General features: G+C 48.4%; 2 protein-coding genes across 14 annotated transcripts in view; one reads left to right on the top strand and one right to left on the bottom strand.

Moving 5' to 3' along the window:
• Window positions 1-21,035, top strand: part of CHRNA5 (cholinergic receptor nicotinic alpha 5 subunit) — a 59,320-nt gene extending 38,285 nt beyond the window's left edge. For 8 of the 12 annotated variants that reach the window (XM_042940737.1, XM_042940744.1, XM_042940738.1 and 5 more), the window contains 4 exons: window positions 2,440-2,484; window positions 3,591-3,700; window positions 5,531-6,362; window positions 8,705-9,422. In XM_042940737.1, the coding sequence (XP_042796671.1) occupies window positions 2,440-2,484; window positions 3,591-3,700; window positions 5,531-6,362; window positions 8,705-8,866 (1,149 nt within the window). In that variant the 3' untranslated portion in view covers window positions 8,867-9,422. Of the gene's footprint in view, window positions 1-2,226; window positions 2,332-2,439; window positions 2,485-3,590; window positions 3,701-5,530; window positions 6,363-8,704; window positions 9,423-9,794; window positions 11,599-20,127 lie in introns of those variants that run through there. The other 4 variants (XR_006203246.1, XR_006203245.1, XM_042940742.1 and 1 more) reach the window with 4 other exon arrangements.
• CHRNA3 (cholinergic receptor nicotinic alpha 3 subunit) lies at window positions 11,939-27,325 on the bottom strand. 2 transcript variants are annotated; one of them, XM_042940735.1, is made up of 6 exons: window positions 27,191-27,325; window positions 25,635-25,774; window positions 25,477-25,521; window positions 24,254-24,363; window positions 18,455-19,466; window positions 11,939-12,727 (listed from the first exon to the last, which is right to left on the bottom strand). In XM_042940735.1, the coding sequence occupies exons 1-6, from the start codon at window positions 27,285-27,287 to the stop codon at window positions 12,599-12,601; spliced, it is 1,533 nt and encodes a 510-aa protein (XP_042796669.1). In that variant the 5' UTR covers window positions 27,288-27,325; the 3' UTR covers window positions 11,939-12,598. The 2 variants fall into 2 exon arrangements, with proteins under 2 accessions (XP_042796669.1, XP_042796670.1); XM_042940736.1 differs by lacking the exon at window positions 27,191-27,325 and adding an exon at window positions 26,161-26,192 and having other exon boundaries at window positions 11,940-12,727.
• Window positions 27,326-27,681: the final 356 nt, after the last annotated feature.

Genomic DNA, 27,681 nt, shown 5'->3' with positions numbered 1-27,681 from the left:
AGCTGAGGGTGTCAGTGTGGAGACCCTGGCCCAGCTGAGCATCGAAAACATTGGACTGAGGAGTTTTAAAGTGAGCAGGGAATGCAGGCAAGTTGATCCCTGAGGAACATTCATAGAAGGTGGCGAAGGCAGGATGAGCCCAGAACAGAAGTCGGGGATGGGTTGCTTCCTGTGAGAAGAGCCCAGGACGTGTAAGGTCAGTGACGATGAGAGAGAAAGAGGACAAGAGCAGAGGGAGAGGAGGCGAGGGCCCTGGACATGGAGAGTAGAAGCTTTATGTCCCTTTAACTGAGAAGCTCTTACCCCTCTGGCTTGTGGTCATGTTTGGGGGCTCCTCCTCAAAGTTCGCTCAGATTCCTGCCTTATTTCCTACATGTTCGAACTCTCTCTGTCTCTCAAATCCCCACGCCGGCTTGCTTGTTGGATGTTAGTTTTATGGTCAGGTTAAAAAATCTATTCGGGGTTTAAAAAAACCCCTAAAACTTTTCTGCTCTACTTACGTGTGGGCACATCTCTGTGTTAATGTGCCTCGTCCTCTTGGGTGCAGTCCTGCGTTTGTCCTTCGTCCTAGGTTTTGTTTTGGTTTTGTTTTTTTGCATCCTGCATTGTGCTGAGCACATTATAGGTGTTTGGGAGATACCTGAGGTCACCTTAAGTTAGGCTGTATCCCCTAAGGTAGTGGCTAACCCTCACATCTGGGGCCAGTTGTGAACTTAGGTATTGTTCTTGTATCTGTGTTCCTGTTGAGGATACTAAGTATTGACTGGGTCCTACTCTATAGTGCAAAATTTATGTGTGTTCACATTTTTCTGGGGAAAAGGTGTATAATTTTCATTAGCTTCTCAAAGATGACCTATTGCCTTACAGCGTCACAGGTAATAAGTATACCGGAACTTTCCTAATTGTTAATGCCTCTGTTTAGAACTTTTGCCTACTAGGAATATTCTGATGCAGAGGTCAGCACTTTCTCTGGATGGTGTGTGCCTTTGGGATAGACAGTAGAGCTGGTGGCACAGAGTTTAAACTCAGGAGCTTTGAAGTCTAACATTAGTTCTACTACCAATTGGTGGAGTGATTTTAGGCAAGTTGCCTCATTGGGCTAGTTTCTTTTTGCAGAATGAATGATTTAAGTAGATGAGATCTATAGGTCCTTTTCAGCTCTAGTGTTTTACTCAAGGACAATTGCCCTTTGGAACCACAGTGTAAGAGTGATGGCCATGCTGTATTTCCTAGTAATTGTTCCCATGTAGGGACGTCACAGATGTCTTTATCTCAAGGGATGTGCTTCCTCCGTCTTCCTTCTTTCTCCTGGGCCACTCATGTGTTTTGGAATGAGCCATCTAAACCTCTGTCCTCTGTCCCCGGCCATGGGGATTGCCTTATCCTTCTGTGGGTCTGTCCTGCCCACGGTGGAATTGTGTTTGGTCATCATGATGGTCTTGTACTGGTCCAGTTGGCTCCATGATATTTCAGTAAAATGTAATGGAAGAGCTATCTTTTTTTTTTTTAATTTTTATTTTTTAATGTTTATTTTTGAGAGAGAGAGAGAGAGAGAGAGAGAGAGTGAGTATGAGCAGGGGAGGGGCAGAGAGAGAGGGAGACACAGAGTCTGAAGCAGGCTCCAGGCTCTGAGCTGTCAGCACAGAGCCCGATGCGGGTCTCGAACCCACGAAATGTGAGATCATGACCTGAGCCGAAGTCGGACGCTTCACCGACTGAGCCCCCCAGGCGTCCTGAGCTATCTCTTTAATTAGGCCTTGAGAATTCAGTGAAAAACTGGTCTTAGCAAAGATACAATGGCAGAAAGGTGTAAGTAGCAAATATCAAAGACCCCAGTTTTCTAGAAAAGCAGGCTGTGAAAGCTTATGAAGCTGCCACTCCGGACAGTGGCCCCAGTATTTTTTTTCTACATAGCAGCTCCTCAGAGATTCAAATCCCTGCCTCAGCAGAGGAACATAACTGCAAGTTACAGTCCCGCAGGAAGGCACAGAAACACTGTATCTCTCATTCTGATGTGCACACTCTTCCACATTTCAGCACTTCTGAAATCAGGATGTGTATTATAATTAATGGCAACTTAAAATTCATTGTCAGCCTTTTCCTTTCTTAGTGCCAAGTACATAAACTAATGTGCGCGCCTGTTTCTTAGATTGTATCTTAGATTTCAGGATGTAGAGTGGTGGAGTGTATGAATGTTAAATCTAATGCCAGCGGTGTGTACTGCAGGGCGGTTCAGCTGAAATTCAGAGCATCTGGAAAGGGATAATGTGAAATTAGGCTGGAAAAACGATCCTGCGTTTCCAGACAGCCGCACCAATGAACAGGATATAGGTACTATATGGACAGGCATGTTTGTGTAAAACTGTGAAAATTCGTATTTGAAGAAGTATTGCTTCTGTCCTTGAGATAATCAGCCTTATTTAAATTTTTGTTTCACAGGATGAGAAAAATCAGTTAATGACAACGAATGTCTGGTTGAAACAGGTGTGTATGAAGCTCAGAAGGCACTTGACTGATCACGGGTGCTGTTGTGCCTGTAGGGTTTGCAGCACAGAGAAACACGAGCGTGTGGTCTTGGTGGATCGGCAGGATGCAGAGGGTGGAGGGTGGGTGGGGTTCTCGTATTCGTTCAGGCGATACTGGAGTGGCTGCCGTCTGCCCGACGCCGTTCTGGGCACTGGGGAAACGGGCAACAAAATGGACAGAAGTCCCGGCTGGCAAGAACTCCATTCGAGTTGGGGAAGAGGAACGGGTAAGCTGTTACAGTGCCTCGGAAGTAGACAGGCTTGGAGAAGAACACGTTCGCTGTGGGTAGAGGTGAGCAGGGGTGTGTAGATGAGGTCAGAGAAGCAGTGGCAAGCCAGCGGTGTAGGCAGCGTCTAGGCCTCTGTGAGGATTGTGGTGTTTACTTGGAGCTGGATGGGAATGGGCGATGAATGAGTTCTACGTACGTAGCCCCTTTTTAGAAAAGACTGCTTTTTCTTCGATGCCATCATAGCTTTGTCCTCAGCTGCTGTTATGTGCTTCCCTTTGCTCTTTCTTTATCATCCCTAATTTTAGTACCTGCTACCAGTTCCCTGACTCTAACTCCTACGAGGCACGTATGCTTTTCTTGGTGTGCGAGTCCTAACTTGACGTGATCACAGAATTGTCACCATGTGGAGCGTGGACAAGGTGTTGAAACGTGGGCTATGTAATAAATCCAGTTCCCCTGGCGTGCACCAGTCCAGCCCACGACGATGCACCTGGAAAAGACAACGGAAAAGGTTTAAGGCCTTAAACCTGGACCTTAGATGCCCATGGCTGCGGCTCCTGGGTGTGGCCAGTTGGTGTGAGAGGAGGTGCTGACCAGAGCTGTGAACACACCCACGGCGCACACCTGTGTCTCAGGAGGACCGGGGCTGGAGTCACCACACGGGGGCAGGGCTATGCTTCTGTACTCTTAAGGAGGACGTGGAGGTGAATTTTCTCTGTGGCGAGTAGAGATGGTTTTATGTCTAGGATTTCTGGACTTGGCACAAAGAGTAAAGTTTTTATGACTCATGACTATCAATTTCATCGAAACTGAGCCTGTTGTCTTTGCTCTGCAGGAGTGGAGAGATGTAAAGTTAAGATGGCGCCCTGGCGACTATGGCGGAATAAAAGTTACACGCGTCCCTTCAGACTCTCTCTGGACCCCAGACATTGTTTTGTTTGATAAGTAGGTTTTTATTTACTGAATATTACTTGATGTTTTCAAAAGAAAACGCTTATATATTAGCCACTAGTAATTTTTCTTCCTTCTGAAAATTGTTTACGTATAAAATCAAAAGACTTGATCTGTGTTCTGTTGTGAACCTCCAGATAGGTTCTTTGGGTCCTCTCCTGTTTTTGGTGTCTTTTTCCTGATCATTAAAGTGTTCTTTGCTTTCCAAAATGTGTAAAACGTTTGGGAAGTCTAGAAAGGTGTAAAATTGGGGGAGGGGTGTCACCTATAATCGGTCGCATTATTCATTCCAGCATTAGAGGCAGCCATTTGCACGAGCTCACACATAGAACTTACTCTGTGCCTGGCCGCATGTGCGGTACCTTTCTGCTTCATTCATTTGATCCCCAACAGTACCTTTAAAATGGCATTTCTGACAGAGGAGGAAACAGGTGAGGGCATTATAACCTTGTCCAACAGGTGAGGGCATTATAACCTTGTCCAAGGTCGCACCGTTTGCATGTGGCAGGGTGGGGTTCACACTAGGGCGGCCTGGCATCCCTATTTATCCTCCTATTTAATAGACTATATATTTGGCAGATTGCCTTCAAGATTTTGGGGCGTTGAAAAAATAGTTGAAGTCATACTTTATGTTCAAATGTGCATCCTTCTAATTTTGCTCAAATTCTGTATTATGATTATGCCATGATGAGGAATGTTGAGTGAACTCATCTTAAAGGCACCCTACCTAGGTGTACTTTGAGGATGGTTTTTAACTTGGGGAAAGGATGATTCTGGGTGTGAGTTTCATTTTTTTCTAGGACAACCCCAGGGTAAATCTTGGGAATTTGTGCTTATCCTAAAGCATCGTGTATTATTTGCAAGCAGGCATTTGGCATGAAGACAGAGCAAATGCTGTGTGAAAAATATTAGTCTCTAAACACCTTTTTCCTCCATGTTTCTCAATAGGTAAAGAGGAAACAAAACTATAAGGTAGCAGGATATAGCTTCCCAGAGCACCATTTTACTCTAGGTCTTAGTAAACATTTTTTTTTAAGTTGATTTATTTATTCTGAGAGAGCGCACACATGTGAGTGGGGCAGGGGCAGAGAGAGAGGGAGAGAGAGAATCCCAAGCAGGCTTTGCACTGTCAGTGCAGAGCCTGATGCAGGGCTTGAACTTGCGCATTGGGAGATCCTGACCTGAGCTGAAATCAAGAGCCCAACGCTTAACTGACTTGAGCCATTGAGGCGCCCCAGTCTCTGAAAAACATTTTTACATAAACATGAGTGTATAAAACAGTAGTGTGCGAAAGTCACATGAGTGTTAAGATAAAAAACAGTATTTTATAGAAATCTTATGTTCCTACTAGACTTTTCCAGTATAGGAGCTCACATGGGGGCAGAACTCGAGAGGCACAGCTTAGAGCTAATGTTCCTTCCTGCCCCTGTAGTAACTGTCCAGTATTTGTGATGGAGGAGAAGAGCACTGTGTGGAGAGCCTAGAAATGTGGATTCAGGTTCTGGCCAATATTTTATTGTTTCAATAGCCTAATTATATTTTGTATGTAAACGGAAATCTTTCGGCCTCTAAAATCTCAGGATTCTGTGAGATAGAGATCGACTGTCAGTCCTGGAGTAGATGTGGAAGGAGTTCAGTTCTAGTAAAGTCGGATATTTACATAAGATGTCCCTAAAACAGAGTCCCCTGCACATAGCAGGTATATCTCAAGCATAATAGTTTAAAAAGTATCTCACACCATGGTGTCGACTTTCTCTCATCTCAGGCTTGTGAAGGCCTGCGTTGTGCAGTCTCTGCATTGTCACGTGCGTGTGTTTATTTCAGTGCAGATGGACGTTTTGAAGGGGCCAGCACGAAAGCGGTCATCAGGTATGATGGCACGGTCACCTGGACTCCACCGGCAAACTACAAAAGTTCTTGCACCATAGATGTCACGTTTTTCCCATTCGATCTCCAAAACTGCTCCATGAAATTTGGTTCTTGGACTTACGATGGATCACAGGTTGATCTAATTTTAGAGGACCAAGATGTGGACAAGAGAGATTTTTTTGACAATGGAGAATGGGAGATTGTGAGTGCAACGGGAAGCAAAGGAAACAGAACGGATGGCTCCTGCTGGTACCCTTATGTCACCTACTCATTTGTAATTAAGCGTCTGCCTCTCTTTTACACCTTGTTCCTTATTATACCCTGTATCGGGCTCTCGTTTTTAACCGTGCTTGTCTTCTATCTCCCCTCAAACGAAGGTGAGAAGCTCAGTCTCTGCACGTCAGTCCTGGTCTCTCTGACTGTCTTCCTTCTGGTTATTGAAGAGATCATACCCTCGTCTTCCAAAGTAATACCTCTGATCGGAGAGTATCTGGTGTTCACCATGATTTTTGTGACGCTGTCAATCATGGTGACTGTCTTCGCTATCAATATCCATCATCGTTCTTCCTCAACACACGATGCAATGGCACCTTGGGTCCGCAAGGTGTTTCTCCACAAGCTTCCCAAACTGCTGTGCATGAGGAGTCACGTAGACAGGTACTTCGCTCAGAAAGAGGAAACTGAGGGCGGTAGTAGACCAGAGTCTTCTAGAAACGCATTGGAAGCTGCGCTTGATTCCATCCGCTACATTACAAGACACGTCATGAAGGAGAATGACGTCCGTGAGGTTTGTGACATGTTGTGTTTACAGATGCTCATCCGCTTCCATTCTGAGTTTGGGAGTAATCAGCGTGGCCCTTGAGACTCAGTGTAGGTTGAGGGCCAGAAATGCTGACACGTTGTTTGGTGGAAGATCTTTACCAAAATCTGTTTCAGTTAAAACATCTGCCAGTGGGCATCTATGCAGATCTCACCTCTCCATTCCCCTTAGCAACTTTGCCTTGTGCCGACTGTTGTTACTCTATTCTAAAGAGTGGTAATACTGCCATTTGTTTTTTTGACTCTGACATTATTATTTTAATTCTATCTTCTGTAACTTTGTTTCTGAATTCTGTTGTAATCTGTAGGCACGATGGGCATTATAATTTATCAAAAGCTATTTTATTTTTTAAAAAATGAGCCTAATGTAGGCTCTATAAATTTCAGCCAAGGTATTTTTTCTAGAATATGTCTTTTTCTTGTTCATTTATAAGAGAATGTCAGTGAACTTGAAAGCAGTAAGATATTCTTGGATGTTATATATCATATGTCAAAGTGTTCATGTGAAAGTTAGAAATAGTGCTTAGTAATATGCTTAATTTGCTTAAAACCAAAAATTTGCTTAAAACTTTATTATAGAAAAATAACTCTCATTGGCTTAAGATCAATATTTACAATGTAAGAATTGAACATGAATACATTTTACTAATGTGATGTTAAATTTTCTTTCAAAACATGTCAAATTTTAATCTCGTCACTATATTTCTATTGCGTAATATTTTTATTAAAAATTTTTTAAAATGTTTATTTTTGAGAGTGTGAGAGAGAGAGCAAGGAGGGACAGAGAGAGAATGGGACAGAGGATCTGAAGCAGGCTCTGAGCTGTCAGCACAGAGCCCAACACGGGGCTTGAACCCATGAACTGTGAGGTCATGACTTGAGCTGAAGTTTGAGGCTTCACCCACTGAGCCACCCACACGCCCCCTACTGTGTGATATTTTTAAAGCTAGGACTATAGTAGTATTTTCATAATTGAATTTGCTCTGAATAGTCCCCATTACAATTGTATGAATTCTCATTTCCAAACCTTTTTTAAATGGAAAAATTTCTAGCAGGTTTGGGAAGCAAAGTGAATCTGGTAAAATTACAGTCCTCCTCACAGAAAGAACATATAACCGATTTCTGAAAGACTTTAAATGTTTGTGGATTTGTAAAATTTCTATTTCATGGTAGTACGATTAGTATATAAGGTCTGAAGCTATCGATGGAGTCTTTAAAATATAGATATTAGTTAAATAATGATCCGGATTATATAATATCTGGGTTAATAAATGTCTGCAAAGTATTGTGCCGAAGGGCCAGGGCTCATCCCCCTAGGGCCAGCAAATGGCATTTGTCTTCAGGGGGTACTTAGAAAAGCAGTAGAGTGTCGACGGCTACCTAGAGTCCACGTTCTCTCATAGCTGAGGGGGCAGCGTTGTTGTGGGGGACCTCGTGCTCCGTAAAGGCAGGGGCCAGGGAAGGCCCTGTGAGGGGAGCCTCTGGCGTTCAGGGCCTGTCTCAGCCCTTCCTTCGAGGTCACTTGGAACTGCTGAGCCGGCTCCCTGCTTAGGCTGCAAAGCGGGGGCGAAATGAGGTCCAGCCAGCAGATCTGGATTCTCGAGCCTAGATTAAAATAGCCCCTGGGGAATCCAAAACTAAATGATGCACATGGTGGGGTGAGAAGATTAATAGCTAATGCCTATTATCCTTTTTTTTTTTTTTTTTTAAGTTTATTTATTTTGGGGGGGAGAGAGAGGGAGAATCCCAAGCAGGCTTTCCACTGTCAGATTTCATGAACTGTGAGATCATGAGCCGAAATCAAGAGCCGGACACTTAACCGACTGAGCCACCCAGGCGCCCTCTAATCATTCTCAACCAGTTGTTAATTTGGCTTGAGATTAATCCCAGGCTGGATTCTCTTTTGGAAATTAAAATAAGTAAGCACTGCTGGACAAGAAAAAATGACAGAAATAACTGTATGTAATATGAATAAAAGTGATTTTTTTAGTTTATTATAAAATATCCAAGTAGTATAAATATTCTAATTTTATTAAAAGTCTATAAAAAATGTCACTTGTAATATATTACAAGTCAAGAATTACATTAATAGATTGTGTAGCGTCTCTGAAAGCTTGTGGAGGCTCTATGTTCTAGATTGTCAGGGGAGTGTCTGTCCCTGAGCTCCGAGTACAAGGTCACTTACGTTGTGAGGCAGTAGCGGGAGGCAGAAAGTGATCTGGCCTCTGACTCAGTGTGTGATATCTTAAAGTAATTACACAATTTTAAATTATGTATTTAAAATTTTTTTTTTTTTTTTTATTGCAACAGGTGGTTGAAGATTGGAAATTCATAGCACAGGTGCTTGATCGGATGTTTCTATGGACTTTTCTTCTGGTTTCAATTGTTGGATCTCTTGGGCTTTTCGTTCCTGTTATTTATAAGTGGGCAAATATAATAGTACCAGTTCATATTGGAGATGCAAATAAGTGATCCTTCCGTAGTGGTGTCCTAGTAGGAATTTAGTTACCAAAGGCACCTATGCCTCTGGCACCCTTAAAATTAGAAAATGGAAATTGTGTTTAAAATTTGAAGCAAGCTTTGTCAGATTAACAGTTGCTAACTTTGGTTTATCTTAATAGACTGCCCTGAGAACATTTTACCCGCATGACTGAAGTGATAGCTGACTCAGCATTTGAGCTAAAAATAGCAGCAAAATGTTATCTGAACTGTACTAGTGAAAACCTAATGTTGGTGTCCCGGCAAACAGTACCAATTCGTAATCAACGGTGAAGCTCATCTTTTGATTGTATTGGAAAGTTCCTGTTGTATTTGAAGACTGATTTCAGGACTTTTTCTGCATTTGGTAAAGGTACACATTTTAAATTTCTTTCTTTCTGTCCTGTATCCACGGAGTAACTGCCAATCTCTGCATAATATTATACTGCTATGTTAAATAAGCTAACTCCTTGGTATGATAACAATTTAATGTGATGCTGCTTTTCTATAGCCAACCTTGTAAAAAATGAAACATGGGAATTCCTTTAAAGCTTACTTTATTTCTTAGATGCTTAAACTGAACAATTATTGTATTACCTGTTTTTGTAGCTTACCTTCAATTGTAAAATCACACAATAGGTAACTTGTGGACATGCACTAGTATCTTCTTAACATTAACTTCAACCCCCTTATCCACATTTTCCACAATTAACCATCTTCTATATAAACCGTAGCATTTCTGTACCCTTCATCTTAGAAGGCGTCCTCTACAATTAAGTGAATCCCATTTTAAAAACACGTCCATGGATGCCACCAAATCATACTGTGAAAAACCATCTTCCAAGATTGAAGATGGTTTCTAATTAGGTGGAAGCTCATTGTCACATGGCTGTCACGTATAGGTTCATCTCCTTCTTTCCAGCAGTCACAGTACTGGAGCCATAGAGTTGCAGGGCCTCTAGGTGTGGTGCAGTCTCACTGATTACTGCTCATTCAGGACCGTAGTGGCACGCGTCACAGGTAAACAAGTGAGATTCCATCTCTGAATGCCCTGATTCAGCTACGATCAGGAATAAAACACTGTTGAAGCTCTGCATTTTATCTGGAACTCTTAGCCCTTGAGAGAACAAATGCCTTATTTATAGTAAGTAACCCATCTAAGGTCAGGTCAAAACTCTTTGGAAGGCAGAGGGGATCCTGTCTCATTTGTATTTTATTGTAGGTACATGTGTAATGTCATTTAATGAGTGAAAGTCTGGTTTGATGAGTTTAAATGCCTGTTAGATCTCTTAGCACGTATATATCCCTGATTCTTCTACCTCTGTTACTGTTACTTAAAATTTCTATAGGTGAGTAAATTTTGTAGAAATCTTCCTTTGACTTACCAAAACATGAGTCACAGTTGGCTGCAATTTTGTCAGTTTTATTTTCGCAAAGCCAAAACATCAAAATGACTAGTGAGAAGATTAAAATGGTCTCTGCAAACCCTCATCTCCTACCTATTCAGATTCAGAACTGCAGTACTCCATACTGGAATACTGTCTTCTTAATAATCTGTCTACAGCAGTGGTTCTCAATCGGGCACAGTTTTGTGCTTGAGGGACCACTTAATTTTTGGAGACATTTTTGGTTGTTATAACTGGCAAGGGACCCGGGGGTATGTTCTTGGCATCTAGTGGGTAGAGGCCAGATGGAGGCTAAAAATCCTACAATGTCTCTCCAGCACAGAGTTATCTGGCCACAAATGCCAATAGTGCCACGGTTGAGAAATGCTGCTCCAAAGGTTTACTGGCAATGAATGTGTGACTGGGCATACCTTTTCATAGCATAGTTCCTTAGGATGATGCGAGATAAAGGCTGAGGCGTTCTGTGAAGGAGGCACGGCCCTCACACTCTTGGAAACCAATGATGAACAAGGAGTGCATGGGAGGAAATGGTAGTGGGTGGGGCATTGCTGAAATGGTACAAAACTTCAAGGAGATCACAGGCCAAGTGAGAAAACCCTTGGGAAATCTGTTGTGATACTGAACCAGATGGATTTCCACATTTGTGAGCAGCAAGTTTTCCTGTCCAATTATGCCTCAACCAGCACAAAGGGGAAACAGTTTTCATATTTAGCCCATATTTACATATTCCTTAGTAGAGTATATTACTTCACACTGCAGAACTATATTTTGATGTTTCTCTACCTTACCAAAAAGGCTGGTTAAATGTTCAGTTATCTATAATAAATACTCTCGACTTTTTTCTTGCACGAATCTCTTTTGATAAAAACCAAGACAAATGGATAAATAAGTAAACCTTGAAAGCTAAAAACAGTGCCAGTAACTTGATGATAGAAAGTGTGAGAAAGAGCCTAAATGTAAGAGTTAAACAGTAAAACTCCTGGAAGAAAACAGGACAGATTCTTTACAAGACTGGATTTGGTAGTGATTTCTCGGATATGACACAGAAGAACACAGCTAACAAAAAGTTGATAAACTGGACTTAATGAAAAGTTAAAAATTGTGTGCATCAGAAGACACTATCAACAGAGTGAAAAGGCACCCCATAGAGTGGGAGAAAATATTTGCAAATCTTATTTCTGATAGGAGATTAATATCTGGAACATATAGAGAACTCCTAAAACTTAACTAAAAACCACAATCAACCCAATTGAGAAGTGGAAAAGAAAGGGCGCCTGGGTGGCTCAGTCAGTTGAGCGTCTGACTTCAGCTCAGGTTGTGATCTCAATAGCTTGGCTTGTGAGTTTGAGCCCCGCATTGAGCTCTCTGCTGTCAGCGCAGAGCTGGCTTCAAATCCTGTCTCCTCCCTCTCTGCCCCTCACCTGCTTGTGCTCTTTAAAATAAGCTTAAAAAAAAAAAAAAAAAGTGGAAAAGGACCTGAACAGACACCTCTCCAAAGAGACACACAAACGGCCAATAAGCACAGGAGAAGATGCTTCGCATCACTAATCGTTACATAAATGCACATCAAAACCACAGTGAGATACCACCTCACACACGTTAGGATGACTATTGTAAAAAAAAAAACAGAATACAAATGTTGATGAGGATGCGGAGAATTGGAGCCCCTGTGGGAATGCAAACTGGTGCAGCCATCCTGGAAACGTTGTTCCTCAGAAAGTTGAAAATAGAATTACTACAGGACCCAACAATTCCGCCTCTGGGCATATATCCTAATGAATCGAGGGCAGGGTCTCAAACAGATAATGTTGCTGTGAACATGGATGCACACGTATCTGTAACAGCCAAAATGTGGGGGCCGCCCCAGTGTCCCCTGCCAGATGAGCGGATAAGCAACATGAATAGACGTGCAATGGAACACGGCTGAGCCTTAAAAAGAAAGGAGATTCTGACGCCTGCTCCAACATGGGTGAGCCCGGAGGACATGATGCTGAATGAAACTGGCCGATCACAGAAAGACAAATAGTGTGCACTTCTGCTTATATGGTACTTAAAGTAGTCAAAACAGTATAATGTGGGTTTCAGGGGGAGAGGGGACAGGGAGTTAGTGTTCAGTGGGTGCGGAGATGCGGTCTTACAAGACGAAGAGTCCTGGAGATGGCGGTGGCGGCTGCACAACGATGACTATTTAACACCACCGAGCTGTGGGCCTGAACACGGTGAAGATGGTACATTTTATGGCCAAGTGTATTTTACACAATAAAAACAAACGAGTGCCCCTCTGCATGCCAGGAGGCCTCTGGCAAACACAGTTTGGTGCTTAAGCGTCATCCCTTGCCATCAAAGGTTGCAGAAACAATCCTGCTGTCCCTAGAATGCACACCAGGATGAAAACCCACAGAAAAATTCGATCAATAACCATGGCGACATACTTCCAATCATCTTGAATCTGGAAAACAAAAACAAAAGCAAAAATTGTGAAAGAGGAAAACGTAAAGCAGGAAGGGAAGGGCAGAGTGGACACATTTTCAGAACTGAATAGCGAATAAATATGTGGTGGCAGCGGAAGCCATTCTGCAAGAAACCCTGTTTCCTAATGGAGTCTGAGGAAACACTGTTCTCAAGTCCCCCTTTATGCATTACAAGAGGCAGGTATAAAATATTCACATTCGGTCTGTTTTGAATCAGAAATTTCTTGGGGCGCCTGGCTGGCTCAGGCGGTAGGGTGTAACAGCTCTTGATCTCAGGGCTGTGAGTTCAAGCCCTGAGTTGGGCATACAGCTTACTTAAAAATAAACAAAAAATGAAACAACCAGAAATGTCTTCATGTATACATAACCTATTTTTTTCTAAACTGTATTCTAATTTATAAAGTTAGGAAAACCAGTTACTTGACTTGTGGACTCCTGGACTTTGTTAGAATAACTAATACAATCCAACCATCGTTTACCATTGCTTCAAAGTGCTGGTTCTTATCCAGTGTTAGATACTAATTTCCATTTAACATCTGTTCCAAAAGGAAATAAGTAAAGCAGGGCAAGGCCATCATCTCTCTCCCTCTGCCCCCTGGCCCTGCCCAGCTAACCAAATATCTTCTTCAACACTAAGGCCAAAGTATCGTGGAACTCTGAACAGTGAGAGGACAGGCTGAAAATCAGAAATAATTGCTGACAATAAAGTAAAAGACGGTAGAAAGAGCAAGACTAATTGTCTATAATACAGCCCTAATTCAGGCTTGAAATAGGAAGGAGAATTGTATGTTAATTACACTCCTAGACAACTGGGAAGACAAGGAAACTGTAATTGAATTGAGGAAGAGAGAACCAATGAATCAACTGATTTTGAAGAAATAATCACATAAAAAAGAGGCAGCATGTGATTTAGTGATTTAATTAAATACACTGAAGTGGGACCGGGAGACAAGGATTTTCTTTTACTGCCACGAACTGGAGATGTGTCCTCCTGAAGATACTAAGGAATTTGGCTAAAATTAGAATTATAACGCTAGTACTTTGTGTGAATTCCTAAGACTGGTTTCGAAGTGCCTCAAACACACAATGAACCTGTGGTTCCCACCCACCCCTACCAGCTAACCCTCCTAAGGCTGTAGCAGGTAGGCTTTGATTTTCATCGCAGCGTCTGAGAACCTGGGTAAGTTATGTGACCTCTCTTTGCCTCAGTTTCCCCATCTGTGAAATGCAGATAAGAACAGTACTCCCCTCAGAGGGTTATGATGAGGATTAAGTGAAATAATGTTCTGGCACAGAGTCCTTAATGAATAGTACCTATCGATAGTCACACTGATTTAAAAAAAAAAAAAAAAAGATGACCCTCATCCAACCACAGATCTTCCTCTGACAGCAATTTGCACGGCTTTGCCTGGCGAACACAGACGGGACTCGAGTTTTGCACGTGAGCACAAATGTACTGCACAAACACAGCTGGGTGACAATTTGTGTCTAACTCTGAAAGTCCTGAAGGCATCCTATGGGCCCGGAAACTTTGGGACTAATGATAACAGAGAAGCGTCAGGCAAAACGGTGAACTAGTGCAAGCTCTTGGCTCCTTCTCCTCGCCTGGCCCTAGAGATGTCCCAGAAGCAAGGGGAGCCCATATGTTAGAGGCTGTGGCACCCGCCGGGTTCCACTAGGGGGGGCCAGAGGAGGGCCTCAGGGACAGGGCGGGGGTCGGGGAGATTTGGGCTCTGCCTCTTTGCTCCCTGCCTGGTCCCAGCCCAGAGACGCAGGTAATGTGTGAGTGAGGACAGCCTGGCTGAGGTGAAAAGCTGGGAGGTTGAGAGACATCCCTTGAGGGACAAGGTCACCTGGAGGGAAGGAAGCACCTTTGAAGGGAGGCCTAGTCCAGTCTGGCCACATGGGCCTCCTGCCTTGTGGAGCCTCCCCAAATACCATCCAGCAAGGCTGATGCCCCTGAAAAAGTGAGTTTACAGGCCTCAGAATACAAACATAACTATCTGGAAGGAAATTCACAGGACAGACAGGTTAAGGGTTTAAACTACAGAGGACACCCCAGAGATCAGAGAGAGCATAGGGAACATGAAGCAATGTCACAGAAGAACCAAGTAAAAATGTGACAGAAAAGTGGAGGAAAAGACTCAGGATGGGGACAGCTGGCAGAAAGGAACCCGTGAGGAGGGGTGAGGGTGGCAGGAAGGAAGAGGTGGGGGGCTGGAAGCAGACGTGTGCAGTTCAGGGAGAGACATGGGGGATGGGAAATCTTCACGGAGGAAACCTCGATTCCCTCAGAACCAAAGATGAAAAACCTCAGGATAAAATGGCTCCTAAGGATGCCGAACAGTTTAGGAGAGATCCACACCAACAGACTGTGTTTGAGGTCACTGGATTTCTCTACAAATTCCAGTAGCTTCCAGATAGAATCGATTCATCGCAAAGAAACAGCATTCAGATTAACTTAAAACTTCATTAGTGATACTGAAGCAAAAAGGCAACGGAGGAGGGTTTTTTAAGTATTTAAGAAAAAGAACTTCTAGAATTTTGTATCCAGCTAAACTCCCTTAAAAATGAGTTTTTACACTTTTAAGCCTACAGGCCTCAGAAGGTTTAACCATGAACACTTGGGATCAAGGTGGGTCAGTGCGGAGAGAAAGCCAGGAGGGCAGGGGGGTAAGTCAGTGGTTTAGTGAAGATGACGTAAAAAAAAAAAAAAATGATATAGACTAGAGAAAGGGTTGGCAAAACCCAAAGCTGTATTCCCCCAAATCCACAACTGAAGCTCTGGTCATATCCAGTGTGGCCGGGCAGTAGGAAGACCAGAGGGGAGGACAGTGGGGTCAGGGGCAAGATGCAAAGGAGTGAGGAGACTGATCTGGAAGAGCTCGCACGTGGGTCTAAGTCTCTGAGGCACAGCTTCCAGAACAGAAACGGAACACATGGCTTTCCAGCCAGCAGAAACAATTCAGACTTCCCAGTGCTCAGCACGAACTGAGGCAAAGAAGAAAAATGAGTGGGAAACATGCAGTAAGATGACAGAAATTCAGCCTTGATCAAACAGTAGTTACAACAAATGGGAACTCCCAAATCACTGATCAAAAGTCAGACTCTGGAAGGAATGAAAATATGCGCGTAGAGATACACGTGCACACCTGTATACAGATGTAGACACGCAGAGGCGTATCTGTGTGTGTCTGCATGTGTGTCTCAGCCCAACAGGAAGCCAGCTATCTCAGAATGTCAGCTCAGAAGACCGTGGCTCTGGCCTGGGCACACCTCCAAGACTGAGAGAACTGCTCACATGGTGGAGCCCGCCCCAGGGTGAAAGACACACCGCCAACAAAGAGCGCTTCCGTGCGACCCCAGTTTGCGTATTAACAGTAATTAAACTTCTTACTAATACGGCCAAACGTGAGCAAGCAGTGACCCACACGAACAGCCCGGAGAAGGGAACAGCCAAGGCAGGCAGCCACCATGGTGTTCCCCTGCCGGGAGGGCCATGGCAGTCACACACGGGCTCCCCACACCCTCAGGAGGCGGCCTGGGAAAGCAGCCCTTCAGTGAGGTTCCTGGGGGCCACGCACAGTGCGAACCAGCCATGCTGAGCTGTAGACCCAGGAAGGTAAAGCCTCTCTGGAAAACCGTGTTGGTGGCGTGGCAGTCACACAACACAGGCAAAGAAGACCTTCTTCCGATAGCTCGAGTCTTCTCAGCATGGACAGACTGCGCTCTGCTGGCCTGTGGGCCAATTTCTATTTCTGGAAAAATGGGAGAGCTATGACTGGGCCCAAGTCCCCTGTGGTGACAGATGACCAGAGATGAGCTGTGGTTGCCCCTTGAGATGAACCACTTGCCACAGTTTGCCACTAATGTATCTTCTTGGCATTTGGTTGTGACTTCCCTTTTAGTAACGATCTTTAAAATGTCCTTTTGTACAATAGGTCTTAGACCCTCGTGAAACTAACACTTTGTCAGGTGCCTAGTAAGTAATTTTTGAAATAGAGTTAATTTCTAGTAACTTGATGGAGTCTTCAGTATTTAGATCTCAATCTTTATTAAATTTTTGCTACCTGGAATGATTCTTTTCAAGATGGACAAAGAAAGGGGTAGAGAGCACCTGCAAACGTTGTCAGTGTTACACAAACGAGAGATGTTCACGGATCATTTACTTACGCTCCAGCGGTTGCTTCAGCTGAAGTTAAAGGTGTGCCTGACCTGTTGGCTAAATTACAGGCTCAGCAGGAGGCTCTGCCTTTGTAGAGTCACATGGTGGGCTCACAACTGTGCCGGTGGGGGGGGTGCATGGACAGACAGCTGTTGCTCTCTCCCTCCTGTTTCCTTCACTTTCATGTGCCATTCAGGGTATAATAAGAGGCCCCAGTCATTCCCTGTCAACGGTAATCACCTACAGTGTGTGAGGAGCTGAAATGATCAGTTAATTAGCTCTTTGCTAATAAGCAGCTTAAGGCAGAGCCAACTAATTTTAAAGCAAAACTTCTCATAAAATTATCAGATCTGATTCTGATAACCTTGGGGGTAAACAGGGTCAGGGAGCAGCCAGACATTTGATATTATTAAGTGTAAAACTTCGCTATTCCTAATACTTGACATTAATTCTAGCATAAGATCTTCGGAGGAAATCGAAGTTCACCCAATTAAAATAAATGAGCAAAAGAGTTTGACTAGATAATTCACAAAAGAAGATGTACAAATGGCCAGTAAGCATAGGAAGAAGATTCCTAATCGTTACTCAACAGGGAAAAGCTAATTAAACGGCGATGAGGGACCCCTTCACACATGTGGGTGAGGATGTGCGGCAAGTGGACTCTCAAACGTTGCCCAGGGTGGGGTATCAATGCATCAGACGCTTCGGAAACCTTACAGTAGCCGCTGAAGTTAAAAATACATCTCCAGTGATCCAGCAATCCCACCCCTAGGTGTACATTCGGGGGAAATGAGTATACGTGTTCACCAAAAGACGTGTAAGAATATTTATGGAAGCTTCCCTCACAACAGCCCCAAGCTAGAAATAGCCCATGTCCAACAACTGTAGAATAAACAAACAGAAGGTGGCGCAGCCCTAGCGTAGAATACTATCCACCAGTAAAAACCACGAAGATGATAAGCCTCAAGGCATTTTGTTGAATGAAAGAGGTCAGATGTGAAAGGGTCTGTACTATGGAGTTCCATCTACATGAGGTTCAAGAAGAGGTAAAACTAACCAATCGAGGAGGTCAGATCAGTGGTTAGCAAGGGGGAGGGGCTGCTGCCTGGGAAGGGGCACGGGACACATCCCATGTGCTTGCTGCACTCAGGGTTACATGGGAGGACACCTAATGTGAAGACGTGTACACTTAACAGGCATACACTTTATACCTCAGTAAGGGAAAAAACACAATCAGAAAGTAAAAGCTGTCAAACCGGCTGGTCTCGTGCCCTTTTCCGGCTCATCTCCTGACCGAGTGTGTTGGCACTGTCCTGATGGCCCAGACGGCTGGCAGCTCAGGGGCCAACGCCAGGGCACACTGACGGGCTCTGTTGTCCCACTGTGCGCACGAGGGGACTGGCTCCGGTAAGTGAGGCACACGTCCAGGGACCCCTACCTGGTAAATGGAGGGGCCGGTCCAAGCACAGGCTGCTGACTCCTGACCCACCTCAGATGTTTGTCGAATGAACAAACGACTGATGTAATAACACATCCTTACCTCTTTGGCTTCATTTTGTGCTTTCATGTTTTCGGCAATATACTTGACGCTCTGGATGGCGTCTTTGATTTCCGGTGACAGAGCAGATAGGGACAGCACAGCGTTGACAGTCTCAGAACTGGAGCTTCTCGGGAGGTTGGCACTGAAGTTTGAGATTTTTATTCTGCGGTGGTGGCAGTGGCCACACATCCCGTCCTGGCAGGGACAGCCTTCCTTGCAGCCTCTGGACTCCGTGCGGCTGAAGCAGTTCAGATTTGAGAGCTCAGCACTGTAGGAGGGCCTTGGCCTCTGGGTGTGGCCTTCGCTGCTCGCGGGCCTGGTCATGAACATGACCCTGGGAAGCACGTGCAGAAAAACAGTCTTCACCCATGCGGGCATGGTGTGCGTGGTCGGGGTTCTGTAGTGCACGTTGAGCACGAAGACGGTGATGACGATGGACAGGGTCACGAAAATCATGGTGAACAGGAGGTACTCGCCAATGAGGGGAATCACCAGCGAGGTGGAAGGGATCGTCTCGGTGATGACCAGGAGAAACACGGTCAGCGAGAGGAGGACCGAGATGCAGAGGGTCACCTTCTCGCCGCAGTCGGAAGGCAGGTAGAAGACCAGCACGGTCAGGAAGGAGATGAGCAGGCAGGGGATGATGAGGTTGATGGTGTAGAAGAGGGGCAGGCGTCGGATGTAGAGCGAGTACGTGATGTCGGGGTAGATCTCCTCACAGCAGTTGTACTTGATGTCGTGCTTGTAGCCCGGGGCTTTGATGACTGCCCACTCGCCGCTCTCCCAGTACTCCTTGAGGTTCATGGAAGAGCCGATCAAGACCAGGTCGATTTTTGCCTTGTCGTAGGACCAGGAGCCGAACTTCATGGTGCAGTTCTGGTAATCAAATGGAAAGTAGGTCACGTCGATTTTGCACGAGCTCTTAAAGATGGCGGGGGGCATCCAAGTCACCTCCCCTGTGTACTTGAGTAAAGCTTTGGTCTTGTCGTCCACCTGGAAGTCCCCAACAGCACTGCAGAGACAGGTGGCAAATGACACACAGTCGTTACCGTGCGGTCGCCCGGGCCAGCTTCTCACACCACCCGCAGTAGGCAGCAAGTGGTGGCTTATAAAACCACAGAACGGGAGAGCCCCATGTGCCATGCACGGTCACCCGGTTCACCTCCCCACTGACCGACGGGGACACTGAGGCCCGAGGCTCCATTCCTGCAACAATCGGACATGCTTCCCCCACCCCTGGCAGGTCACTGGTTTGTTTTCAATATAACTTGGCCTTGATATCGACAGAGACCGTCTCAAGTGCCAGAAAGGGATTTTTCCCCCTTTAAAGAAATGAGATGAATGTTGTCCTCGAGGCAGGAAACCTTTGGGGATATCTGGCCCTCCTTCTGCTGCAGTTTGGATCCCGTTAAAGCCTCGTTCAGTCTCCGCGTGGGCACCTCCTGTGTATGTGCACACACGTGCGTGAGGCCCAGCTGTGGGGAGCCCACTCCCACCATACTGAGCCCTGGCAGATGGGCTCCCACCAGACCTGAACTGTGACCCTGTGTCCCCCCCCCCCCCCCCCCCCCCCCGGGTTGAACAATCATGTTTTCTGATGCCTTGTCTTTCAAATCCAGCACAACGGGCTCCCGTGCCTTCAGTTTCCTGATCTTTCCCTGGTTTCTCTCCAGGTCTCGTCTCCCTGCAATACCCACACTCTCCTTTTATGCAGAGACCGATGTACCAAGTCCTGCATCTGAGAGTCAGAGCAGCCGGCCCTCAAGTGGTGGCCTTGCCCGGGGCAGGCTCCACACATGTCCCTGGGTCAGCTCTGCTGGCGGCATAGAGTTCAGACCCTTTAGAAGGAGCCACCACCCATCTGCCTGAAGAGCTGACGCGCGTGACAGACCCAAACATGCAGGGATCTCCGTGTGTTCCTGCCGTGATTTAGTAACACGTGGAGACAGGAGGGGACGTGTCCTGCCCATGTCCTCCATCTGCTGTCTGGCCCTCCCCTTCCTGTGCCTCCGTGGAGGACAGATGCTACCAGTTAAGACCCCAGGCTGCCGCCTCCCTCTTGTCTGGTCGGCCGGTTCGTCCAGAGGGGCCCTGCTGGCTTTGTTCATGTTTGGTCCTGACAACAGTCCTGCTGTGCCCTCCGTCCTCACATGGTAAGGGGAGGGGTGCGGGGAGGGCCCACGCAGCCCTCACTGCCTTGGAAGACAGTGTCCTGGGTCAACAAAACGTCAGGACAGAAGGGGACCTCTTAGTGCGGCCCGCAGGCCTGCCCCTTCTGTGAAGACATTTACAGGGAGGCTGCTTTCAGAGGCAGAGGCCAGCCCACAGATGTAAAACACTGACCCAGTCCTTCACAGGAGCCCCATGCCAGCACCTGCCTTAGTCCAGCCCCTCGCTTTACTGACCGGGGATCAAAAGGTCAGAGCGCAGGGCCTCTGCTCTCTGCCACTGGTAGACGGGCAAGGCCAAGACCCTGCTGGGCCCTGGGGTGCGGCACAGCCTCAGCCACAGACAGGGCACCTGGTGGGTCTCGTGGACTAAAAAGAATGACCAGAAAATCCATGGTCTCGCCCTTGGGGTGTCCAGGGGATGGTCGGCAGTAAGAGCCAGCGGGTGTGGGAGGGGTCCAGGAGCCCATGTGCGAGGCTGTCAAAAAAGAGACGCCCAGGAGGGTGCACACAACCAGCTGAGGGCTCATTCTAAGGGAGACTGGGCTTCGGGGCAGGCAAGGGTGGTGAGTGGTGTGAACATTCTCCAAGTTCCCAGCAAAGAAGAGCCTGTGACCATGTCATCACAGCCAGGTTACATGCAGCCTCCCACGAGCGGGTGGGGTCCAGTGAGCAACCCCAGGGCAGCCTGCCTGGACCACGCAGGATCAGCTGGAGGTGGTGGCCGCCAGGGAAAGAGCCCCAGGCACAGAAGCCACCAAGAAGCATCTGTCCCTCAGAAAAGAGGACCTCAGTCTGCGTTGACTCCTCAGCAAGGGGAACAGTGAAACACAGGCCTTACAGCTTCCAGTTTTGGGGAGGGAACCAAAAAGGTGGTGGGGCCCACTGGCGGTCTGCAGGGAAGGCCTTCGGGGGCTGGTGTGGGCTCGAGGGTTCCCCCCCCCGCCCCGCCCAGACTCCCTTCTGGAAGGACTGAGACCCGCCCAGAAAAACACTGCTTAGGGTAGGACCCAAGTTAAACCAGGTCAGAAACAGGCTGAGAAGAGAAATATGGGTTACAAGCTAGAGAAGCAGGCATCCAGCAGCGGCTGGGCTCAGGCCCAGAAGCCTGCCTTCCCAGGGGCCCTCAAGCTGATGAAAAGAGACCCCCACCCACCCTGTTCCGTCTGGGAGCCTGTCCTAAACGTTTAGCAAAGGCCACCTATTTCAACAAGAGCAGTGGAAAAGGATTAGGTTGTATTGTAAGAAATATTGTGAGAAATGCGTGAAGATGAATATCTGAATCACAAGCAGAGAAGCCATACCCCAACAGGACAGGCCCAGAACAGGTGACAGTGACAACCTACCTGGGATTACAGATTAAGAAGTGCTAAGTGATCTCTGGAAGCCATGAAGGAGCAGCATAATCAGAAAATGTTAAATAACCTGGCCAGACAACAGCAGGTGTATCAAGAGCCGGCAACTTAGGAAAGAGTCAAAAACCATCTTAGAAGCAACGGCTAAAAGAAACAAGGTGCCAGAGAAAGCGCAGTCACAGGAATGAAACCAGAGAGAGAGAGAGCAAGTTTTACATCAAACAGAAACAAGAACTTGAGCAAGAACAGAGAATGTGGGTGAAGTTCTGACGTACACAAAGATGGAGTTCCTGGAGAGAAAAGCCAAAGCAAAAGAACAAATCCTAAGACCCAGAACCTGAAACCAGCTTTCCTGGAGTAAAGACGTGTCACATCTGTGGCACAGAGTCAAACAGCTGACTTTCCAGATGAAGGAAGAAGCCTTTGGGTGCCTGAGCTGAAAGAACACCCCCTGCCAGGATTGTGCCTCCCGGTTCGCCCAGGACAGAGCTGGTTCACTTTGTGGTCCCCACATGCTGATCGGCAGAGTCCCCCTTGTCTTCCAATGTCACCCAATTTGACTGGCATCAGATTTTGACAGCGACACTTCATACTGGAGCAGTCGGCATTTTTAGAAGATTTTCATGAAGGAAGATTTCAGCCAAGGAGTTTCTCTATCCAGCTAAGTAACCTGAACATATTCTCTAAAAAGGCTGCAGTGAATTATAAACATGTAAGAACATAAGGCATCTTGTGCCCATGAGCACTTTCTGAGGATCCTGGTAGAGAATGAACTTGAGAAAACAAACCATAGGGGAAGCTTTGGCACGAGGACGTAAAAGGTGTTTCTCCTGTCAACACGAAGAGGCTCTCAACGGAGGATCGGTCCCGAGAAACGACTTCTAACTTGGAGGGGTTGGGTGACTTTCTTTACAACCTATCTTCAGTTTCAGACTCAAAGGAAATTCCTTACGCTATTTGCTCCTCACCACATTCAATTTGAATCATTTCACTGTGACGCAGCAGCGTTAAACTCACAGCCTGAAGTCCTCCAGCTGTTCACTCAAGATTGCCGGCTAGGAAACAGCTACAAAATTCAAATCATGACACGGGGAGCCTGGGTGGCTCAGTCGGTTAGGCATCCGACTTCGGCTCAGGTCACGATCTCGCGGTCCGTGAGTTCGAGCCCCGCGTCGGGCTCTGGGCTGATGGCTCGGAGCCTGGAGCCTGCTTCCGATTCTGTGTCTCCCTCTCTCTCTGACCCTCCCCTGTTCATGTTCTGTCTCTCTCTGTCTCAAAAATAAACGTTAAAAAAAAAATTCAAATCATGACATTAAAATTTTTGCACATTTTCTTAATTCTAGCTTAGCTAAAATTCTCAACACTCTGCCCAGTTCCCTAAGAGCCTGTGGATCAGAAGACTGGTAAGACTGCTCATGTTTTGCAAACCACTTGAGTTTACCTTGTCCCAGTTCTGTGAGGACTAAATTTATAAATACAAGTTGCCTGAAAGAAACATTTGTGAATGATGTATTTCCTTGGAAAGCCAATAAATAAAACACGGCCCATCTTTGGAGTGGCTAAAGACCCTTCTTTTAGTCAGTGACCAGAAAGTGGGACTCAGCCAAAAACATAGCTTCTGCAGTCCTAATAGTTAAAGCATATGAGTTTGTACTAATATGGCATAAAAACCTAAACATGGAAATGCTTTCAATCGTTAAAATCAGATTAATTCTATAGGAAGTGCTCTGCTGATAAGTGCTTAATGGTTAAAACATAACCTTAGAGATAAAGCACAGGTATAAAAATGATGTTTTTCAATACCCAGAGAACAAACTAGTACATACTGTAAAACATCCATTAAATTTTATGTTTGCCGAATAACAACGCTTAAATGTGGAAAGAGGCCAGTTTAGGGGGCACCATGATGGGCAGGCTGCGCCTGGAGAGGAAGACGCTGTGAGATACAGCGGAGAGGCTTCCTGAAACTGCGGGCTCAGTCAGCGGGGGCAGAGGAACCCAGTGGTCCGTGGTCCTGACCTACAGGGAAGGGCAAGTGCCAGTGAGGGCCCTGGCAGCAGACCGCCCTTCCTCCCCCCCCGCCCCAATCTGGTCTGTTACTGCACATTTGGATATCACAGTTCATGCCTGTCCCCCGGTGTGTGGTGAAGTCCTGGAGTCAGGGTGGCTCTCTCCGGCATCTGGCCTATAGCAGGTGCTCAGTAAACACCTGTGGAATTAACACATCAACGAAGCCCTCTTGGGAAAGGTCCCAGGAAGGCCAGGCAGTCCCTTACTTGTTATACAGCACAATGTCCGGCTTCCAGATCTTCTGTGCGGGGACACGCATGAACTCTGCCCCATCATACTCAGAGGGGTCCCACTTCAGCTTGTAGTCATTCCAAATCTGCGGGGAGCAGGCAGGGAGAGAGGAGGCAGCAGCGGAAGGACAGCACGGTCCCCTTCCTGGAAACCGGCTGTTCTGGGGAAGCCCCCACCTCCACGCTGCAGACCCCAGGAGCCCCACTTCTCACGTGGGCGCCTGTGGGGGAGATGGCACTGGGCTGGGTGTGCGAGCTGCTTCCCGGCTACCCGGAGACACTGCCTCCGTGGCTGGGCAAGCCCAGCCCCTCACCAACCAGCGAGGGTCACTAGTGCTTCCTCCAGTCAGTGCTGGTGCTGGCCAGGTCCGTGCCGTAAGCACCTGCCATTTACGTCCCTGAAACAGCTCTCCGGGAGCTTTTTCAGACGTGTTCCCCACTGGCAGGAGCAGGGTGCTAATGACACAGCCCTCTTCCACCTCCAGGTTAAGTGGGGCTGGTGTCTGAAGGGTTCTGGGGAAGGAGCCATGGTCCCACCGGGGCCTGAGAAGTGTGTGGGAATAGAGGCTGGGAGATGGGAGGAGAGACAGGTGAGCCTGTGGACAGAGTGCTGAACGGGCACCATGCCCTCCTGGCTTTCCAGCCTTCTGGGTGTGGAAAGGCTGTGTGGGCTGTCGAAGGGTCACACTGGTCCAGGGAGGTATCTGCCTAGATCTGGGCAAAGTCTTCCTGGCGGGGTGGGGGGGGGGGGGGGGGGGCATGTGGAAGCCTGTTTCTTTGGCCTCAATCTGGACAGGAAAATCCAGAGCCCCTGCTCCCACTCTACCAAAGAAAGCAACAGCATCTGATTTGAACTGAAGGGCAAATTTTTGGCAAGAAGAAGGGAAGGAGGTGGCCTCAGGCACCAGCCCAAAGTCAGGGGCTGGGCTCCAGGCCCAGGTCTGTCCTAGTTTGCTGTGTTGCTGAGGAGGTCTCTCCCTCCAAGCTGCGATCTGTCATCTGTGACTTGGGGGGCTGACTTCCAGGAGGAGCGTGGAGTAGTGCACGTGACTCCAAGCCCAGGAAGAGACATACTAGGCAGTCACCCCGACCTGGGTTCACCAGAGTGAAGCTGGCTGTTTGGGCTCTTTGTGGGTCCCGCACAGCAAATACAAAAGACACCACCAGGGGGCAGCAGCGCCCAGGGTCCGCTCACTTACTTGTTTGAGCCACAGGTTGGTCTCCATGATCTGGTTTACTTCGTCCTAGAAGGAGAGAGAAAAAGTGCACAGTGAATTCAAACAGGAGGCTGGTTCTGGGGAAGCCTCTTCCAGAAGCCCCGCACCCCATGGCCATGGCCTGCGGTGCCAGCACTCACCACCTTCACCAGCTGAGACATGGACACCTCAAACTGGATGATGACGGGGTCAGACACGTTGGCTACAGGTCGGATGATCTCGTTGTAATCTTCGAACAGCCTCTCAAACAGACGGTGCTCAGCCTCGGAGGCGATGGCCACTGCAGGAAGTAATGGTCACTTTTCCCCTCACCAGGGACACCACCCACCTACAGCCTCCTTACCACGTGCTGGGGGTACTCTGTGGAGCTCCGGACTCCCAGACGAGCCCCACTCCCTCAAGTTACGGGCTGGGAAACTGAGGCCAAAAGACACATGAGGTCACACTCCTCCAGGGAGAAACTGTGGTCACAAGCCTGGGCTGGAATTTGGAAAGATCTGGTGCGAATCCTGCCAAACTACTTGAAAGCTGTGTGAGCTCAGGCAAGGGGTTTAACCTCTCTGAGCCTCGCTGTCTTTGCCTGTAAAAACGCATCCACCTCACAGGGTCGTTCTAAGTGAAGTTCTCAGTGCTAGCACGCCGTAAGAGCTCAAGCACCACCCTTACCTTCAACGTCACTACGGGCATGGTGGGATGCAAACGCAGCCAGCTTAGGCCCGGCCACTTGCTACCTCCATGATGGAGAGATGGCCAGTCCACTCCGCACGCCAGGGCCGCCCAGGGTCACCCGGGGCCAGATGTTCTGCAGCCCAGGTCTGGGGCTGTCCTTCATCTGCCCAGGACCCCATGGACGTTTGGCCACCAACTCTCTGAGAAACTGGGTGTCTGCATGGCCCCCATGATCTTGAACTGAGACCCGTGGTTCCTGCTGAGTGTGTCTTTACAGGCTGAGCAAAGACCTTACCTCTCTGAAACCTTGGGGACCCCCTTTGTTCATTAGCCACACCCCAGGCCACGTGAGTCAGCTGTGTGCCTTCCCAGTTACAGAACTGAGGATAAACTGGGGCGGGGGGGGGGGGGAGGGACGAGGGGAATCCTCAGGGAAGTCGGGTTAATCTTGAAATGGGGTCTTGCCCGCTCCCCCCTCCCACACCCGGGAGAGGCCACAGAAGCTGCGCGAGCGGTGGTGGGGTCCTCAGCGTCCAGGGGTCAGAAACCGCGCGCTCCCGACAGGCTCCCCTTGCAGCCAAATCCCGGGCCCCTCGGTGTCTGCCGCCCTCCCAGACCGCCAGCAGGCCTTCCGGCGGGGTCAGGGCAGGCTCGTCCGGGACGCGCCCCTCTCCGAGACCCGACAGCCGGAGGGAGGCGCCGCCGGGGGCGCGGAGAGGCGGGCGCGCCGGCCCCCCAGCCGCGAAGCGACGCCCCTCTCCCGACGGTGACACCCGCCCAGTCTTCAGCCCTCTCCGGCCTCAGTTTCGCCATCTATTCACAGGACGAGGGGGTGGGCGGGATGCAGACAGCTGAACCGACGGCCCTCCCGGCTCGCACCCAGACGACCCGGGGAGGGGTGGCCGGAGGGGAGACGGGCCTCCCCGACCCCGCACCGCCCGGCCTGCGCCCCTTCTCTGCCCTCCCTCCCGTCCCCCCCGCAGCCTCGCCCCTCCGGCCCTCCGGCCCTCCGGCCCCGCGCCCGTACCTGGCGGCGACAGCAGCAGGAGCAGGAGCAGCGGCAGCGGCAGCGCTCGGGGCGGCGGGAGCCCCGCGACCACGGCAGCGCGCGGGTGGGCGCCCATGCTCGCGGGGGGCGGGCGCGGCCAGGCGGAGGCGGACTCCCCGGCGGCTCCCGGCGCAGCCCGCCCGCTCGGAGCCGGACGCGGACGCGGACGCGGACGCGGGGCGCGGGGCGCGGCCCTGGCCCCTCCCGCCGGCGTGGGCGCCCGAGGCCCGCGGGCTGCGCTCCGCGGAGGAGGCGGGCGGGGGGCGGGGGACGGGGCGCGCGCGCGCGCGCGGGGGGCGGGCTCGGTCCGCCTCCCGCGGGGTCGCGCCCCCACCCCCTCCCGGAGCTGCGCGCGGACACGCCCCCCGAACGAGGCCTCCGCGCTCCGACGCCGCCGTTCAGTAAGTGCCAGGTGTATTGGGTGCGATACTGGGGTTCGTGTTTCGCCGGTAGTTTAGGAGGGGGCGGGG

Source organism: Panthera leo, chromosome B3 (genome assembly GCF_018350215.1).
Source record: "Panthera leo isolate Ple1 chromosome B3, P.leo_Ple1_pat1.1, whole genome shotgun sequence".
Taxonomy (NCBI): domain Eukaryota; kingdom Metazoa; phylum Chordata; class Mammalia; order Carnivora; family Felidae; genus Panthera; species Panthera leo.
This window is presented reverse-complemented; position numbering and strand designations above follow the sequence as displayed.

Coding starts and splice junctions, on each gene's coding strand:
- CHRNA3 (XM_042940735.1), bottom strand. CDS start 27,287: ATGGGCGCCCACCCGCGCGCTGCCGTGGTCGCGGGGCTCCCGCCGCCC. Junction 25,775..27,190: donor CCTGCTGCTGTCGCCGCCAG/GTACGGGCGCGG, acceptor TACTTCCTGCAG/TGGCCATCGCCTCCGAGGCT. Junction 24,364..25,476: donor CCAACCTGTGGCTCAAACAA/GTAAGTGAGCGG, acceptor TGCTCCCCGCAG/ATTTGGAATGACTACAAGCT.